The sequence below is a fragment of the Lathamus discolor genome, chromosome 3, assembly GCF_037157495.1.
Source record: "Lathamus discolor isolate bLatDis1 chromosome 3, bLatDis1.hap1, whole genome shotgun sequence".
NCBI lineage: Eukaryota > Metazoa > Chordata > Aves > Psittaciformes > Psittacidae > Lathamus > Lathamus discolor.
The window spans coordinates 45,101,344-45,117,934 of NC_088886.1; the positions used below are offsets into that span (position 1 = coordinate 45,101,344).

At 35.5% G+C, this 16,591-nt stretch overlaps 1 protein-coding gene across 1 annotated transcript in view; it reads right to left on the minus strand.

Moving 5' to 3' along the window:
* COL4A3 (collagen type IV alpha 3 chain) overlaps positions 1–16,591 on the minus strand; it is a 67,332-nt gene that overhangs the window by 32,459 nt on the left and 18,282 nt on the right. Inside the window, exons 4-21 of the mRNA XM_065674992.1 lie at positions 16,093–16,137; positions 15,577–15,621; positions 15,221–15,283; positions 14,413–14,466; positions 13,573–13,599; positions 13,258–13,335; positions 12,136–12,198; positions 11,641–11,676; positions 11,482–11,523; positions 9,986–10,063; positions 8,547–8,609; positions 8,301–8,357; positions 5,859–5,903; positions 4,407–4,460; positions 3,990–4,031; positions 2,563–2,650; positions 1,504–1,539; positions 996–1,160 (exon numbers count right to left, since the gene is read on the minus strand). Coding sequence (XP_065531064.1) covers positions 996–1,160; positions 1,504–1,539; positions 2,563–2,650; positions 3,990–4,031; positions 4,407–4,460; positions 5,859–5,903; positions 8,301–8,357; positions 8,547–8,609; positions 9,986–10,063; positions 11,482–11,523; positions 11,641–11,676; positions 12,136–12,198; positions 13,258–13,335; positions 13,573–13,599; positions 14,413–14,466; positions 15,221–15,283; positions 15,577–15,621; positions 16,093–16,137 — 1,081 coding nt within the window. The remainder of the gene's footprint in view (positions 1–995; positions 1,161–1,503; positions 1,540–2,562; positions 2,651–3,989; positions 4,032–4,406; positions 4,461–5,858; positions 5,904–8,300; positions 8,358–8,546; positions 8,610–9,985; positions 10,064–11,481; positions 11,524–11,640; positions 11,677–12,135; positions 12,199–13,257; positions 13,336–13,572; positions 13,600–14,412; positions 14,467–15,220; positions 15,284–15,576; positions 15,622–16,092; positions 16,138–16,591) is intronic.

Genomic DNA, 16,591 nt, shown 5'->3' on the forward strand with positions numbered 1-16,591 from the left:
CCTTATGGGTCCATTCCAATTTGAGATACTCTGATTCATTTAAAAGAGAGAACTACCTGGACAAATCCAAACCACTTGTAACTAGAAGTACTTGAGGATAAATATGGTAATATTGAAATAAACCTCAAGCAGACTGTTGGATCAATTTGTCTAGCCTTTAAAAAGCACAGGCCCTTCTGGGAAAGTATTCGCAGATTACCTGAATCAACAGAAATATAATTCTGTCTTTTACCATGAATGGGACTAATTTATTATTACTGTTGATGCATCTTTGACAGAATTATTCTGCTGTATTTACTATTACTGTGGAAAAACAGAGCATGCATCAAGCTCTTCCTAAGGTAATACATTTGTGAGACAGATAGATAGTTTTCAGAGAGAGGCACTACATTGGTACTGGTTCAGAAAAACTTGTTTTGGCGATATCACATTTAAAAGAAACATGATGCTATTGTTAGTCCTAGATAAAGATGTATTCCTAGTTAATACAGTTTCTAGAAGGGGCTACTGCTTTATTTTTATGGCTTTATAATGGCTACTGCTTTATTTTCATGCTGCCAGAACTTCAAACCTGCCCTAAGGCCCACTAAGACCTATGGATCGTGCAAGTGATCTCTCTAGCTTTCAAATTAGCCCCTTCTAAATTTAGTCTTACAGATTTAGTACAAGTTTTGGAAGAATTAAAGAACAGATTTTCTCTCATTAGTCTTTCCTGGTTTAAAGTAGCAGATTTTATAGTTGCGGTTATACAAAAAGGTGAGAAATTTTTATTTTGAGAAGACCTTGTATCTTCCCCACAGACTCTCATTAGCAATGGAGCACAGATATTCACTACATATGTGTGTCCATGAATATCCTAAAACAAAACTTCCAAAAAGAAATTATGTTCAACCATATTACTCAAAATATACTCTGTAATGTATTTATATAATCTCATACATTAGTTATTGAGTTGACTCTGGATTTGTTCTTATTCATTATATATATAACATCACCTGGTTCTCCTGGAGGACCTGGTAATCCAACAGAACCAGGTCTGCCAGTCATACCAGGTAGTCCTGGAGGGCCTACAATACACAAGCCAGTTTGTCCTTTCTCTCCTTTTGCTCCTTTTGGCCCAGGAAAACCTGGGGGACCTCTCAGACCAGGTCTTGACACACCTAGCCAAAGAGGAAAAAATACAGAAGTTAAAGAAGAAATGGAATTCCAAAACAATGTAAGTACTTGATAGGATGAGCAAGAGACAAACATACTGAGTTCATCCCACAAATATTTTTTTATCTTTTAATATATTAAATAATCACAATGAGAATGTAAAAACATTTTAAAAATCTTTAACCCCTCTTTAAATACCTGTCCCATCAATGTTTTTGCATAACAGCTTTTTACAACTTAAGAGATACGTTTAAAGTCATCTGAAATTAAGATTTAACTGAGCTGATTCAGTATAACAGGTAGGAAGAATAATGTATTTTATTGTTGGTATTTGATCATTACACGTACCTGGTCTACCAGCATCTCCAGGAGGACCCTGTGGCCCTGCAAAAGCAATGTATTTAAAACTTGAGTTAAACCACTCTATACTCTGCAAAGTCACTACTCAGTAATATTGACTGCAAACTTTGGGCTTCTGCATTTTGAGCTCATTTTATCCTCTAAGAATTCAGTTTTGCCCAAGTAGGCATCTACTACTTACCTAACTGTTGCAATACTGATAATTCTCACTGAAATCTGGCAAGATATGGATGTTTAAAACAGGTAGGAATGGATCCAACATATTTTTCTTGGGTGAAGATGCAATCAAATACTTCAGAACAACTTAGAGGCCTGCAAACTTGCTCCTTTTTGCCACTATTATTTGCTCTACTAAATATACTACCTCTTAACAATGCATGAATACATTTGCCATGCTCAACTTTCCTGTTGCCATCCCTTGGAAGTATGAAAATATATTTCTAACAACAAAGTGTGTTCACTGAATGCAACACAGTCACTTGGATACATAAATATTCATAAAGTTAGAACATCAAAACATGAAAGGCAAGGACTTGCTGGATGGGTATAAGATACAGCCTACAAGATGCTGCCTCAGAGTTCAGCCTGCAAGTCCTTGTTATATTGTGATGCAGCTCAAATAACAAATCAGCACATTTTCATTTTACATCATGGCCAAAATACAAACTCACAGATCATTATTTTGGAAAAGGCAATAAAAATGGCATAAGATAAACTATGAAAGAAAAGAAAAGAAAAAAAATGTGCATTACATTTAACAGGAAACATACAGCTCTGATGGTCATTAGACAGGATGTCAGTGAGCTTAGGTGCTCAACTCAATTATTTGTGCAAGGAAATGTGCTAACTTCATTATTTTTAAGAGGAAATACAGCAATAAATCAAAGTCTCAGGACACTTTTCAATTCTGCAATTTGATGGTAGTAATCTGGAAATACTCTTGTAAAGGCAGAAGCAGGCTGTTGGGTGCTCAAAAACCTAACCTGCAACAAGCACTTTGAGTGGAGAGGTCTTGCTAAAAGATTCTGGTTTTGACGTCCCACTCACCAGGCATGCCACGTTGACCTTTTGGTCCTGGAGGTCCAGGGAGTCCTTCATCTCCTTTTTCACCAACCACACTATCATAATATTCAGTCTTAAGAGAAAAACGTAAAGAAAAGAAAATAGTAAGAGCAAAGAGAGAAGCACAGTACCTCATTGTGACCATTCCATCTAGTTAGAACAATGTTATGATCTCATTATTCTGATGTTTCAACACCACAAGACCTTCTTAAACACATGTTAATTACAAGCAGCCAGAAATGAGATCATAATTGTTACACACAGATAATGCCAAGAGATGCGTACAAATAGGGATTTCAGCTGAATTCCTCAACTCCCAGAGAACTGCTTGCAGGTGCAATTATATAGGCAAGGTTTAAGTTGAAAACTCAGTCGTGAATATTACAGTAGCATGAAACAGAAAATACTTTTGAAGGAAACCTCTAGGAATCACTTAGTCTATTCCATTGGCTCAAAGCGTCATCCACTATATCTATACCACTCTTTTAAATAATCATACATGAAAACAGATAAAAATCAGCTACTTAAATCACATGTTCATTAAACATTAATTCCCATAAGAATTAACACTTAGTTTATTGAAGTTTAGTGTTACGATGTTTCAAAGTCTCTACAAATGACAGGCAAAATATAAAAGCAATTGGCTGTAACTATTTTTTTTTGTAACTGAATGTTTTTTTCTTTTCTAGATTATTTTGTATGGGCACCATTATCAGCAAATCAGTATTATAATAATTATTGTGCCTTGATATGTAATCATCACATTGACATTTAAACTGACTACTAATGCATCAATTTTAAAATTAATAAAAACTACTTACAAATAAAAATTTTTACTTTGCTCCTATAGAGTACTAAAAAATCGTTGCTTTTTAAAAAATCGATACCACAAAGGATACAGCTGTTTAAAAAATCATTTCTTTTGAACAATTTGGGCAGAAGGTTTCCCTTTGGTGAGCCTGGAGCCTTTAAGAAAGCCACTAGTGAGATAGTAAGACTGGACAGAGAAATTTTATTCATAGTATGTCTTGCTTTCTTTAAAAAGTCTCCTTAGGATTTTAAAATTAACACCTCCTATTTTGGAGCTGATCAGAGATTGGTTTAAAAAATAACTTCTGTGAATTTCTGCAAATGTAACTTCTGTGAATTTCTGCAAATGTTCTGTGACTGTTCAATCTCCTGGCAAAACTGCTGGAACTGAGTGAGGTCTAAACGAGGCCCCAGTCATGCATTCAGCTCCACACGAAGGAAGATGCCACCTCTGTGAGACTCCCTGCAACATCAGTATTTTAAGAAAGCCATGGCTCAGTTAGAGCATCATGGGGCATCCGTTATTGCCTCTTACAGTCAGTTTGGCTTATTCTATTATAATAGTTTAGAAAAAGTATATTATGAAGATAATTTACACTTACTCGACCACAAGCTCCAGGTGGACCAGTGTTTCCTTTCCTCCCCTTCATGAGAGAACAGAGAGGGGTTTTTTTTATTAAAAACAACACATGGCATTTTGTACCCACCGTTACTTCAGTACGTTGCTTATAACATTAAAGAAGAACTGCTCCTGACAATCCTTCACCACCCCCCTGTCTGCTCATTGCACAACTATTCAGCCACATACACCAAAACCTCAGCAGGCATAGGTGGACATCAGTTCAAACACATGATCTATTTCAGCTTATCTATTCCCTATTCCATGAAAACATTACTTGTCATCTGTCAGGTAAAGTATAACATATTGTATATACAGTGATAAGAAAACCTGATATAATAATCTCAAAACACACCTTATCTTCATCCTCAAAAACAACAATAAAACCATTAGACGATACCTTAGCTCCTTGCCTGCCAGCCAGTCCTGGTTTGCCCTGTTCACCATTTTCTCCCTGCAGGTCACAGTACACAATTTCGTGAGGATTACTCTTTTAGCACTGTCATCAGTAAGATATAAAATGGAAAGCTTTAATCTTTCATGGTGATAGCAAGGTGAATGTGGCTTGCTCAGGGGAAGAAATCTCAGGGAAAGACTCAGTTTGGGGTACAGTTCCATTGTCTCTAGGAAATACTGTAGGTCCCTCCTCTAAACCTGCCTTTGTAACAGCACACTCCACCAATCCCAGGGTAGACCTGCTGCAGACAGCACATGTATAGGAGGCTTTGGTTTGTTCTCCTTCTGCAAACTACTATTTCTAAAAGGGGAGAAATTGAACACAATGAGAGACTTGCATTCAGCAACTCCCTCTCCCAGAACCTGGTCAGTCTGCATGATGGTGGTGATCTCGAGAGGTGCAGCAAAACTAGGTGGGAAAATAGTGCACAATGCTTCTAAGGCTTTCTGTAAACATATACATGCAAGGTCTTATGCAGTTGAATGCACTAACAGTATAGTTGAAATAGGAACAGTGCATGACTTTTGTCATGTCTTCGTCATGACAGAAAGTTTTTTGTTAGCTGATGCAGTAGACCTTTGTGGTCTCTCATTCCACATTCTTTATCAGACTGGAATGTGTTTAGACTGCCTGCGAAGGTCATTTTGGCATGAAGAAGATGATGCCTCAGTAAGATATGTGTAAAATGGGCTATTCTGATAATAAAAATTTTGATAAGATATTTGTAAGATCACTGTGACCCTAATGATGTTTTTAAAGTGGAAGTGAATATAAAAGATTGGACATTTAACCAATTGAATACCGTATTCCAAATACATTTGAACAACTTTCGCTTTTAAATTAGTACACAAATGAGATAATTTTGCTTATAAATTGCACATTTTAAGAATTATATGATGACAAGATGGTAGTTTTAATTTCTATCAGTCATCTAATTTCAGGCCAAGGCAGCTGTGACGCTGACAGTAACTTTCCTTTCTAAAAGATTGTCTTTGTTTCTAATGATTAAAAACTATTCATTTTGCTTCTGGATTTATGCTGAAGTATAAGCCTTTTGCAAAAATTTCAATTTGACTAACCAGAATGAAAATCAGTAAAATTAATTTGGCATAACTTGGACTGTGTTTCATACTCATTAGGTAGCAGCAAGCAACAGGTCTTTCTATTTTACACAGAAGAGACAACATCTATGAACTGAGCCTCTATCTCCTGCATGCATCTCTGACAACATGGTATGTCCCAATGCCAGCTATGTAAAAGGAAATGTTTCACAGTGTATGTAAATCAACATTTTCAAGCACATTCTGCAATAGGAAAAAGCCATGACAGGAAGATATGTCCATGATAAACAGATGACTATTACTTAGAAAACGTTTAAAAGCTTTTCTTCTTTACCGGTAAGCCAGGTGGACCTGGGGCACCATCTTTTCCCGGTTTACCCTACAAAGGAAAAACATAATGAAAAGTAAAAATAAATTAAGAAGATCCTAAGAGGGGTTATTGCATTCATAGAGTATAACAACTAAATGCTGTGCAGGTAACTGTATTTTAGGTCTTTACAGATTTTGAAAAGCTATTAAGATTATTCTGAAAATATTCATCATTTCTAATCATAATTGATGTTCTTAAAACTGATATTATCACAAGAAATCCCCCTTGATATTCCTTTTCCTGTGCAGGGTTAGTTGAGACAGACACTTCACTAGGACAAAGTGCCAGGCAAGTGGAGAAAGCTTGGTGCCAAATCAGGTCCCTGCAGAAGCAAGACAGATGATTAATACAGCAGCTAGCAGCCCTTCTAATGGTAAGCAAAGAAAGACACTAAAAGGAAATTGTTCTCTTGCAGGAAATGGGGTTAAGAGGTGACTTGAAGAGAAATTATTTATTGAAAAAGAATAGGGAGTGCACTTCAAAGGGACTGGAAGGAGTGCAGTAGATGGAAAAGTGAAAACAGAAGGAGGCAGCATGCCAGAGGTATCTCCAGTTTTCTATGGCGCTCAGCACATCAGGCAGCCTTCCACTGAGATCCTGGTATCTAGTGTGGTGACAATACATGTCAAACAATTCACAACAATAACAAAACAAAAAAAAAGAAAAAAAGAAAAAAGAAGAAGACAAAGGGAAGGGAGAGAAGGGGGAAAAATGGGGAGAGAAACAGAATTAAATGAAAACCTAATTATGAATATGGATACCTTGCTTGCCACCTTGAAGACAGAAGTGTGGAAAAACTGATACATTAAAATCCACAGCAGGAAGGTAGTGATAAGATAAAAGTGGGATGGAAGATTATAAGCTCAGAACAACAGGGAGGAAAGTACATTTTAGAAATTTGTTTTGCACAGAATAAATCAATGAAACTTTATTTTTGAAATGATGACCAGACCATGAATTATGATGTAAGCCTCACAAAAAAACAGTAACACTCAAAAGATGGCAGACCTTATAAAACATGATACTCTTTTATAAGAGAAGAAGGGGAGCTAGAATGATGTCACCAGTTTCCAAACTTCCTCACAAAAATAATGTTTTCTCCTAGAATGTAAAATCTACAGTGTTTAATATTTTGTGCTCACTGATGTAATTTCAATAGCAAAGGAAACATTTCATTTTCATTTTAGAATAGCCAGTCAGTCAATGTCTTAACACAATTTGTGTTTTCTTAGCATTCTTCAAGATCAATAGGCAGAAAAGGAAGAGTGCTATACTATTTCCTCCACAAAGGAGGAAGGGAGAGGTCAACTAAGAAGAGTTCTAAAAAACCCTGAATGACAGGACTGGGCTTATGCAAAAAGAAGACATAAGAAACACACAAGATGGAGGAAGAATACCACACACTGGTTAGCAATAACTTTTATTACTTTACACCTGTAACTCAAATCAAAATTAAAATTTTCACAATGTTTAGAAATAATAAAAATAACAATCAAGTTAGCATAACCATTGCTATACTAGCATGCAACTGAAAAAAGAGCAATCTACAGGTAGTACTGGTCTGTCTTGCTACCTTTCCTTGTAAAATAAATTTATTGCAACCACAAGTACGGAAAAAGTTTCAAAATATGCATGTTTGGCCTGAATGAAATATTTCACTTGAAAATTAATTTTCTTACTATTGCCATCAAAATGTATCTGGTATTAAACTGTTTTGTTCTGAAAATGCTACAAGAAAAATGTAACTTATTTGGATATTTTAGGATTCTTCCCTAATTAAATATTATTGAACTGTTATAAATTCATTTAGCTTTAGTTACTAAGAACTTGCATCTTTCATTGATTAGTTTTTATCTGAAACTTTGAAAGCCATTTGAATGTGAAATGGTAATTTTCTATTTAATTCCCTTCAAAATGTAGATATACTCCAATAAATTATCTCTTAATGAATATGCTTTTTAAAACAAACATGATTTTTTTTTCTCATCCCCTTAAGAGAATAATTCCCTTATAACAACTTTCTTCACGTCCCCACATACTTGCCTTACTGCCTTAAGTAAACCCCGTGGTTTTAATTCTTTTCTACGAACACTCTGGCACTATAAAGCCAGTCCATCTTCAAAGACCACTTTTTTTTTAATTAAGTTTCAACAGTAGAAACTTTACAGCAAAACAAACAGAAGTGCATCCACCATTACCTGACCTTTACTTCATGTACTCATGGTACGTGAACCTGTAAGAACAGTGATTTGACTTTCAGCTCTCTGGTCAGGTTTACTGGATGAAAGAGCTTTTGAGTCTAAGAAAAATCACTCAGTGGCACTGAAACAAAAGCTGAAGAGCAACACCATTGCAAAACTGCTCTTCAGAAAAGACTAACATATGTATTCAATTGTTTACACATACCTGTACTCCGGGTTCTCCTCGGTCACCCTTTTCACTTTGAGAATCACCAACTGGCCCCTGTAATAAAACCATACTCAAGATACACATATATTGAGACTCACCTTTTCTAAATAAAAAAGTATCTTTTATAAATTTGTTATCTTTAAAAAAATAGTCTAAAAATGAAGTACAGTTAGAATGCTATTAATTTATATTCTATTCTAGAATAGAACATCTGAACATCTGGATTTACTTCTGGTCACTTACTGTAAACCCCATTGGCCCTGGAAGTCCTCTTGATCCTTTATCTCCTTTCTCTCCTTTCAAGTCCTATTACACAGAAAGTAAAATTTTAATATGGTCTCTTGGATCTTTTAACACTCAAGTTTTAAAAATAGGAAATCCTTATGTTATCATCAAACTTCTTTAAGCAGAGATGGTTCTACTTAAATTACTAAGAAATAGAATCTTCCTATCAGCACTTCTGCTGAAATCTACAATGTTTGAAAAAGAAACTGGCTCTACAGATATGTCTGAACATGGCAAGTTCAAAATAACCTACTTGTGATTGCATGCAGAGGGACTGGAGTAAGTATCTCCACAGATGGAAGCAAATTCCAAGTGAAAAATATACACCTCAGTTGCTTCACTGAAGCTAGTTACCTCCAATATGTAAATGCAGTTGTTACCCACACAATCCTTGCCACTGTGGGCTCAGGATTAAATTACCCTACTGTGTAGTACTATTATGTATTGGGTCACATCCTAAGGTGGTAAAGTCAAAGTTCATAGACTGCCTAGTTATTACCTGGTTAGACTCATGGCCCAAACTAGACACGTAAGAGGTTTTTTAACCTTAACACCGAGTGTCTCTGAAAAACCACCATTCCCCCATGATAAACTTCCACAACTGTGACAGAGAAGTACTCCAAGTGGTTTTGATTTCATTTAAACAAAGAGCTGCTCTAAAAGTTGAAACTTGCTTCTGCAATTATTCTCTGCCCTCCTCAATGCAGTCTTGATGCAAAATTAACTTTTTATTTTAGCACATAATGGAGAGAGAGTTTTGATAACTCCACAGATTAGATGCAAATTAAATAAGGAAAACAGTCAATAAGAGGTTGTAGACTTGTTCTGTTAATTTGTGAAGACTTAAAACTGTATGTACTACTGCTGTTTAAGTTCTATATAAGGACAAAATGCAAGAATTTTAATTCACGAAGCAATAATTAAAATGCAAGCTGAATCAGAGTATTTCCTTTCTTCAATACTCACTGTCTTTCCAACACTTACCATGATTATTCATGTTGCAATAAAACCAGTGAGAAAAACTATGAAATGTACATGAACTCACACGCTTTTGTGAAACTCTGGTAGCTCAAAGTCCTGATATTTTCAGTGGCGAGGCCAGACATCAGTGCAGCTGTCGCCCTGATATCCATTCCAAAAATGTGTATTGATTTGGTGAGGCTAAAAGTGGTTTACTTTTTGTGTACTCAGAGATCCACAGCAAGTGTGTTACTAACAAGCAGAGTTGGCTGTACAGACATACTCTAATAAGAGCATGGTACCCAACTGAACAAGTCTGAGAAATGTCCCGATGGGTAAAAGAAAATGTTATTGGAACAATGAAGATGAAAAAGTCCTCTCAAAGTACAACCTAGTAAGATGGCTTATCTGAACGCAATGGTTAACAATTTTACTACCGTCATGTTGTCTGGTCCACTTAGGGTCACAATAACAGTTCCTGGGGGTCCAGGAGGTCCAGTTAAACCAATGTCACCCTTGAAAGAAAAACAGAGCAATTATAAGCAGCGCGGTTTTATTGTTTCAAATTACTGTCACTATAGTTTTGAATTTATGATAATTTTTCGTTATTACGCCTCGCTGTTAACACAGGTAACATTTCTATTTACTTGCTATTTATCTTCCAATAAAAAAAGACATATGGGAGATTTAAGACTACTATGAAAGCATTGTCCTAGCTGGGGAATATAAAAATACATATGTTGATTTCTGTTAAAGTATCTAGAATTAGCTTGAATTTTTAATACTCTTTGTTTAAAAGTTATACAATCATTTTAACTCTATATAAAATAAAATTATCTCCTTAATTAAAGCTTTTCTCTCAAACCGATAAAGTCAAACAATAAAACACATTAACTGCCTTAGATGACATGATCAGAACTGAAGTCTGTGAACTACAGGGAGATGACTGTAACAGTGCTGGCTGATACAATTACCTTCCATATGTGCTTAACTGAACACTTTTTCATTAAGGATCTTTCAGAACAGGGAAAGTCCTAAATGTGGTCTTTCCTGTGGAGCTCAACAAAACCACATCCATAATTCCCAGTGATTTTAAGCCAGTGGCATGTCTTTGCATGCAACTGCAGAGTAACATCAAAGAATGAATCACTCTTTCATAAGAAAGCCACATGCTCCATGTTCACCTGAGCTAATCCTAATGAATAATCAATTCTATTTACAGAAATTTTCCCAGGAAACTTCTAGCACATGCCCAGTAGTAATTACAAAGTTATAAACAATCCCACTGTCAGATAGTGCTGCTTCTGTTTGCAGCTGAATCTGTACAGATCAGCTAGCGTGTGAGATGACTCAAGGTCTCGAAAGGACATTTAGACAGATTACACTGGCTCTCCAGCTGCCGCTGAGGTCCAGAGAGTCAATATATGTATTCGCAGTCATTTCTAGCTTAACATCAATTATATGGGATACAAGTAAGAATACGGATGACAAGTCATCCAATTTCGATTCAGAATCTGGGAGGTTTTCTAGCAGCATAAAAGCTGACACTGAAAAGATGTTGGACATAAGAAGCTGTGAGTCTACAGATGCTATGTATTTACTAATGTTTACATGCTTAGAAAAGCATTTAGGAACACTGTGCAAATAATATCTAAATTAATTTAATGCTATTTGTTGGTAAATATTAACTACTGGCTCCTCTTGTGTTTCTACCCTTCTATCAGGAAGTTTATATTATTGGCTCTTACATGAAAACAGTTTGTCCTTAGATATGAATTGCCATGTTTCCATCTTCCAATAAAAGACTTCACATATACACTGAAAACTTTTATCTCACAGTACTTACTCTCCCCAAACACTTCACATCGTATATCAGAAAAAGCAGAAAACAGAAACAAAACTTAAAAAAAAATTAGGCATTTTATACAATTACCTTTCTTCCTTTGGCTCCTATTACTTTCAGTCCCATAAGACCCTGTAAAAAAATCCCCCAAAGTTATGATTTTTTAGATTTTAAAAACAGCTATAAAATGAGTTAATTGGTGTTACACATAATAGGAAGTTTTCATTTTTATTACCAATCTCAGACTACCTTAGGTCCAGGAGGTCCTGCTTTCCCTGGCATACCCTATAAAAAAGGAAAAAAAGAATTACGATCTTCAGCACCAATGTGTTTTGAAGTATCCAATTTTTGTGTGAGTTACACCACTAGTCTTATTCTTTCATCTTTATAGCCACAATTTGTTGTGACAGAATGTACAGCCTATTTGCAAATACATACATCTCTCTTACAGTTACACACATTAGTACTTAAAGTGACCTTATGGGTAATTATTTATAAATTAAAATTTATGTCTACATGGACAAGGATTCTTCTGAAAATTATCAGGCATAAAATGAATCAAAAGAAACTGGAAAAAAAAATCCGTAACAAACCCCAGATGTGTGCAGAGGGATAAGGATTTTGCATTCATGTCTCTAGATCTCAAACAAGTCTGTGAGAGTCAGGTGTTTTTATCTGTGTAATTCCATAGATTACTGGGAAGATCAAAGGTTAAAGTAACAGGTAAGACAAATTCATACTCACTGGAGCTCCTGGAGGGCCCTGTGGTCCAATTTCTCCAGGATATCCTTGAGCACCCTGGGCACCCTGCATGTTAAAAGAAGAGACTAAATCTCCTGGCAAGATGATGAGCAAACCACAGTGATGAATTCAATTAACTGAGTCACAAACAGAGGAACAGCATTGTCTCTGGATTTCCTTTCCATGTCTCAGGATAACACAGAAATATAATTTCTCTTCACTGCTTCATTGGTTTGCATATGTTTTGAAACATGAGAAAACATCTGCTCTAAACTAAACTACTCAAGTGAGCACGTATGTCCTGTTTAATTGTGGATATTCTCATGATCCATGTAGTCCTATTGCTAGCCCTAATAAGCTTTTAATTTTTCAAATATTCTATGCAATAAAATCTATACCTCAAAGCTTCATTTTCAAAGAAATTGTTATTTTTTTCAATTTTCCTTCATTTTCCTATATTTTCCTTTTTTTTCCTACTGTCCTCTAATTATTTTACAACAGTCAAAAGAAATGTCTGCTCTGCACTCTCCCATTGATCTCAGCTTTTTAATATGGATCATACAGTCCTTTCTAGTACTCTGTAAGTTCAGCTGCTCTAAATCTTACTTCATGGGGAATTTTACAGTTGAACTAGATGGCTGTTGTAGATCCCTTTCAACTGAACTATTCGATATGTAGGAGTAAACCCCTAAATTTACGACCATTTTGTCTTCATTTCTGAAGTATTGTTGTTTGTTTGAAACCTGACTTTCCTATCTTGCTTCACTTACATGTAATGGACACAATTGGTTCTGGTGGCAAAATTAATTACTATTGTCTTGGTGTACTCTGGTTTGTAAAGTCAGCAGAAAGACTTTGAATACATGGTATTAATTGGATTATATAAAGTTAAAATTTATCTTTAAGACACAGAATTATTTTCTGGTTTATAAATTAGTGAAACAATTGTAAAAAAATACTGTATCTGTATAAAATATGTAATACATTTAAATTACATGTAATATCCAAAACCTAATATACACACATTATGTATAATGTGTTTTAAATATTTATATATATATACGCACACATATATTTTCACATGTAGATATATATCTCTCACAGTCTGAATTAAATCTCAGTTACCTGAAGTCCAGGCATTCCTGGCAATCCAGGATCACCTTTTGCATCATACACTTGGTTATATCCATCTGCAGGGCTCCCCTGGACAATTAGATAATAAGGAAGATTCAAAGTTATGCTGCAGAACTTTGTAATGGAATAGATCTTCTAAGGCAACTAGTATGGATAAAGCACCCAAACTTTTTGCTTCCTTATTCTTGATGGTAAACCTTCTGTTTCCCATGAATGGAGATGTTAAGAACTCTTCCATCAGTGAACATAGACACAAATTGCTGATCACCAATACATATTTCACATTATATGGTGTAAATAACTGACCTTCTCTCCTTTGATGCCAGCAATACCCTAGAGAGAAGAATAATTATATTAGTAAAACAGAGAAGTAAAAGAGACACATGAATATTCTCTAAGTTCACTGATCCTAAAGTGATTTATTTTCATGGATGTTGTATATAGCCAGGTACATGTTTAATGTACCAGACTTCAATTTAAGAAGAAAGGGCATATTGTTAAAAAATAGTCTCGTCTCACAGTAACAACTCTACAAGTGAAGGCAGAGCAGTTTTGAAGCCTGACCTTAATAAAAAAAAAAAATAAAAATCAGGAGAGCTGCTAAAGTAAAGATCATGTTTAGAAGTTATTAGATTTGAAGTCACTGGAACTTGACAGACAGCATTCCTTTTCTATTTGTTTAGAAGTTTTAAAAACTTCTTTTAAAGACACATTTCTACAGAGAAGAAACAAATCTAGGGTTAAAGCAAAGTACCCAGAAAGAGAGGTTCTAGGTTTAATTCCTGGTTCTTAATTGACTTAATTGGGTCATATCCTCAAAGATATTTAGGCATGAACTGAAACTGCAATCTATTACATGTATATTGGACACCCTTAGAGATCCAAGTGGCAAATTTTCATGAGCATCCCTTGAGACACTAAAGAGCAAATCTGCATGCACTTATTAACTAAGAAGTTGAGGCCTGACATGCAGTCAATAAAGCATTACTTTTAACTTCAGCTTCTTTACCAGTTTTCATATCAGTAAAATGGGGATACCTAGACATTTCAACTGTTGTAAATACCAGCTAATGTGAGGCTTTACACTCCCTCAGCGAATATCTTTATGTGGTGGAAATGCACATAAACAATTTCACAAACACCTACTGGAACACCTGGAGCACCTCTTCTACCTGGAAGACCTGGAAAACCTTGATCGCCCTGAAAGTAGTAACAGTGACTGTTAATGCATGTTAGTGTTTATTATTTGGTCTGATTTTAGCAAATGTGATTACAAAAGAAGTTTCTTATGTTACCATACTAAAATTGTGACTTGCATTACCACTATATTTGCTAGAAGTGGCACAGCTTCACTTATGGGTCCTGATACCTATCCTAGACAGTAGGATTTATTAGCTATGTCAGATCAGTTTACTGTTTCACTAGAAATGTATGATTTTCTGTTGTAGGCATTCTTTTGACCCCCTCTATCAGAATGCTGGAAGCATTTGTCATAGAGCAAAGAAAAACTAGTAAATCTGTAACTTAATGTTAGGCCTTTCCTTTTAATTGCTTTCAGCATTTATGAATTGTCAACTGCAAGCTAGATACTGATGAAATAAAATTAATGAACTATTTATCTCTTCTCTAACACATTTCAATAGAAGGACAGGCGGGACAAAGTTGATTAGGTCTTCTGGATTTAATGAAAATGTTTTTATCTGTCAAAATATCAAACATTATTTTTAACTTTTTAGCAAAGACCATTAACATGCATTATTTAATTATCTATCTTACATGAAAAGGTTACATTTTTCTTCCTCTGGCCTCGCGAGTCAAATTTTTCCCAGTGATAAAATCACAAACCATAACAAATCAAAGCTTTTTTTATATCAGGGTTAAAATTCAGAATGTTTTTTGGCCGTTCCCAAGCATAGTCAAACACAATCTCCATGACATTTAGCTTGGTTTGTACCTTTGTGCCATTGCATCCCGGAACACCTGAACGCCCAGGAGGACCAACACTACCCGGTTCACCCTAAAAAGAAGTGCAAAATTGACACAAGTTCTGGTTTTGCACATTCACATTACCTTACAACAACACTGAAGGAGTTTATTATGGAGCACTGTTTCACAAGACCTGAGAGATTACAATGTGTTCTTAAATCATTACAAGGAGTAAGAATTGATGATGCTAAGATTTTTATCTCTAGGCTAATTGACAGAGAAAATGCTGATGTTAAGACTAGAGTGAGCATGCTGGGCTGAGGAAAACTGTACTGAAGACTGTAGTAAGAGAGAAATAGTTAAATCAGTTTAATTTTTACTTACTGGAAGGCCTGGGGGACCTGAAAATCCAGGTATTCCTGGGACTCCCTAATGACATAAAACCAGAAGAATAATATCACAAATATTAAGCAAAAACTCATGATGCAATTTTTCTTTTGATTGCATTCATAAGAAGAATGAATACAAGTATGATTCTATCAAAAGTTCGTTATTTCCTTACCCCTCTGATGGTGACCCAAGTAGAATGGTAGCTTATGCACTGTTAACATAGATTGGTTTTGCCCACAGAAAAAAACCCAAAACAAATCTTCGGGGAATTCTAGTCTGACTTTTTCATAGCACACTCCACTACTAAATACATACAATTCAAACCTTGTCCATAAGATGCAGAAAAAAAAAAGCAAAAGTTCTAAGAAATAGATAATGCATGTGTATACTGTCTGTCATAAACGTTAAAAATATATGCAATGTTTTGGTTTTATTTTTTGCAAATTATTGAACCAAGTTGGCATTTAGCATGATATTTAATACAAACTAGTTCGTTTAAAATATACTTACTCGTATACCTTTGGGTCCAACTAAGCCTGTGAGCCCTGAAGAACCCTAGATCACAAATGGAAAACCATGTGTTTTAATACAATTGAGAAAAAGCACGTACATGTCAACTGGTCGTGCAACACTTTTAATACCAACACGTGCACACAAAACTATATAAATAAGTGATCTGCCTATTACAGACACTAAAGCAAACAAGCATTTAATACAACTTGCATAAATCATGGCGTCTTGCCCTCCCATTCAGTGTGTACAGGGGATACATCATAGAATCATAGAACGGTTTGAGTTGGAAGGGACCTTAAAGATCATACAGTTCCAACCCTCCTGCCATGCACCTGGACACCTTCCACTCAGTTGTATTGCTCAAAGCCTTATCCAACCTGGCCTTGAACACTGCCAGGGATGGGCAACCTGTTCCAGTGCCTCATCACCCTTGTAATAAAGAAATATATATGATATATCTCACCATAGGCAAAAAAAAAAACCAATAGGGTATGCT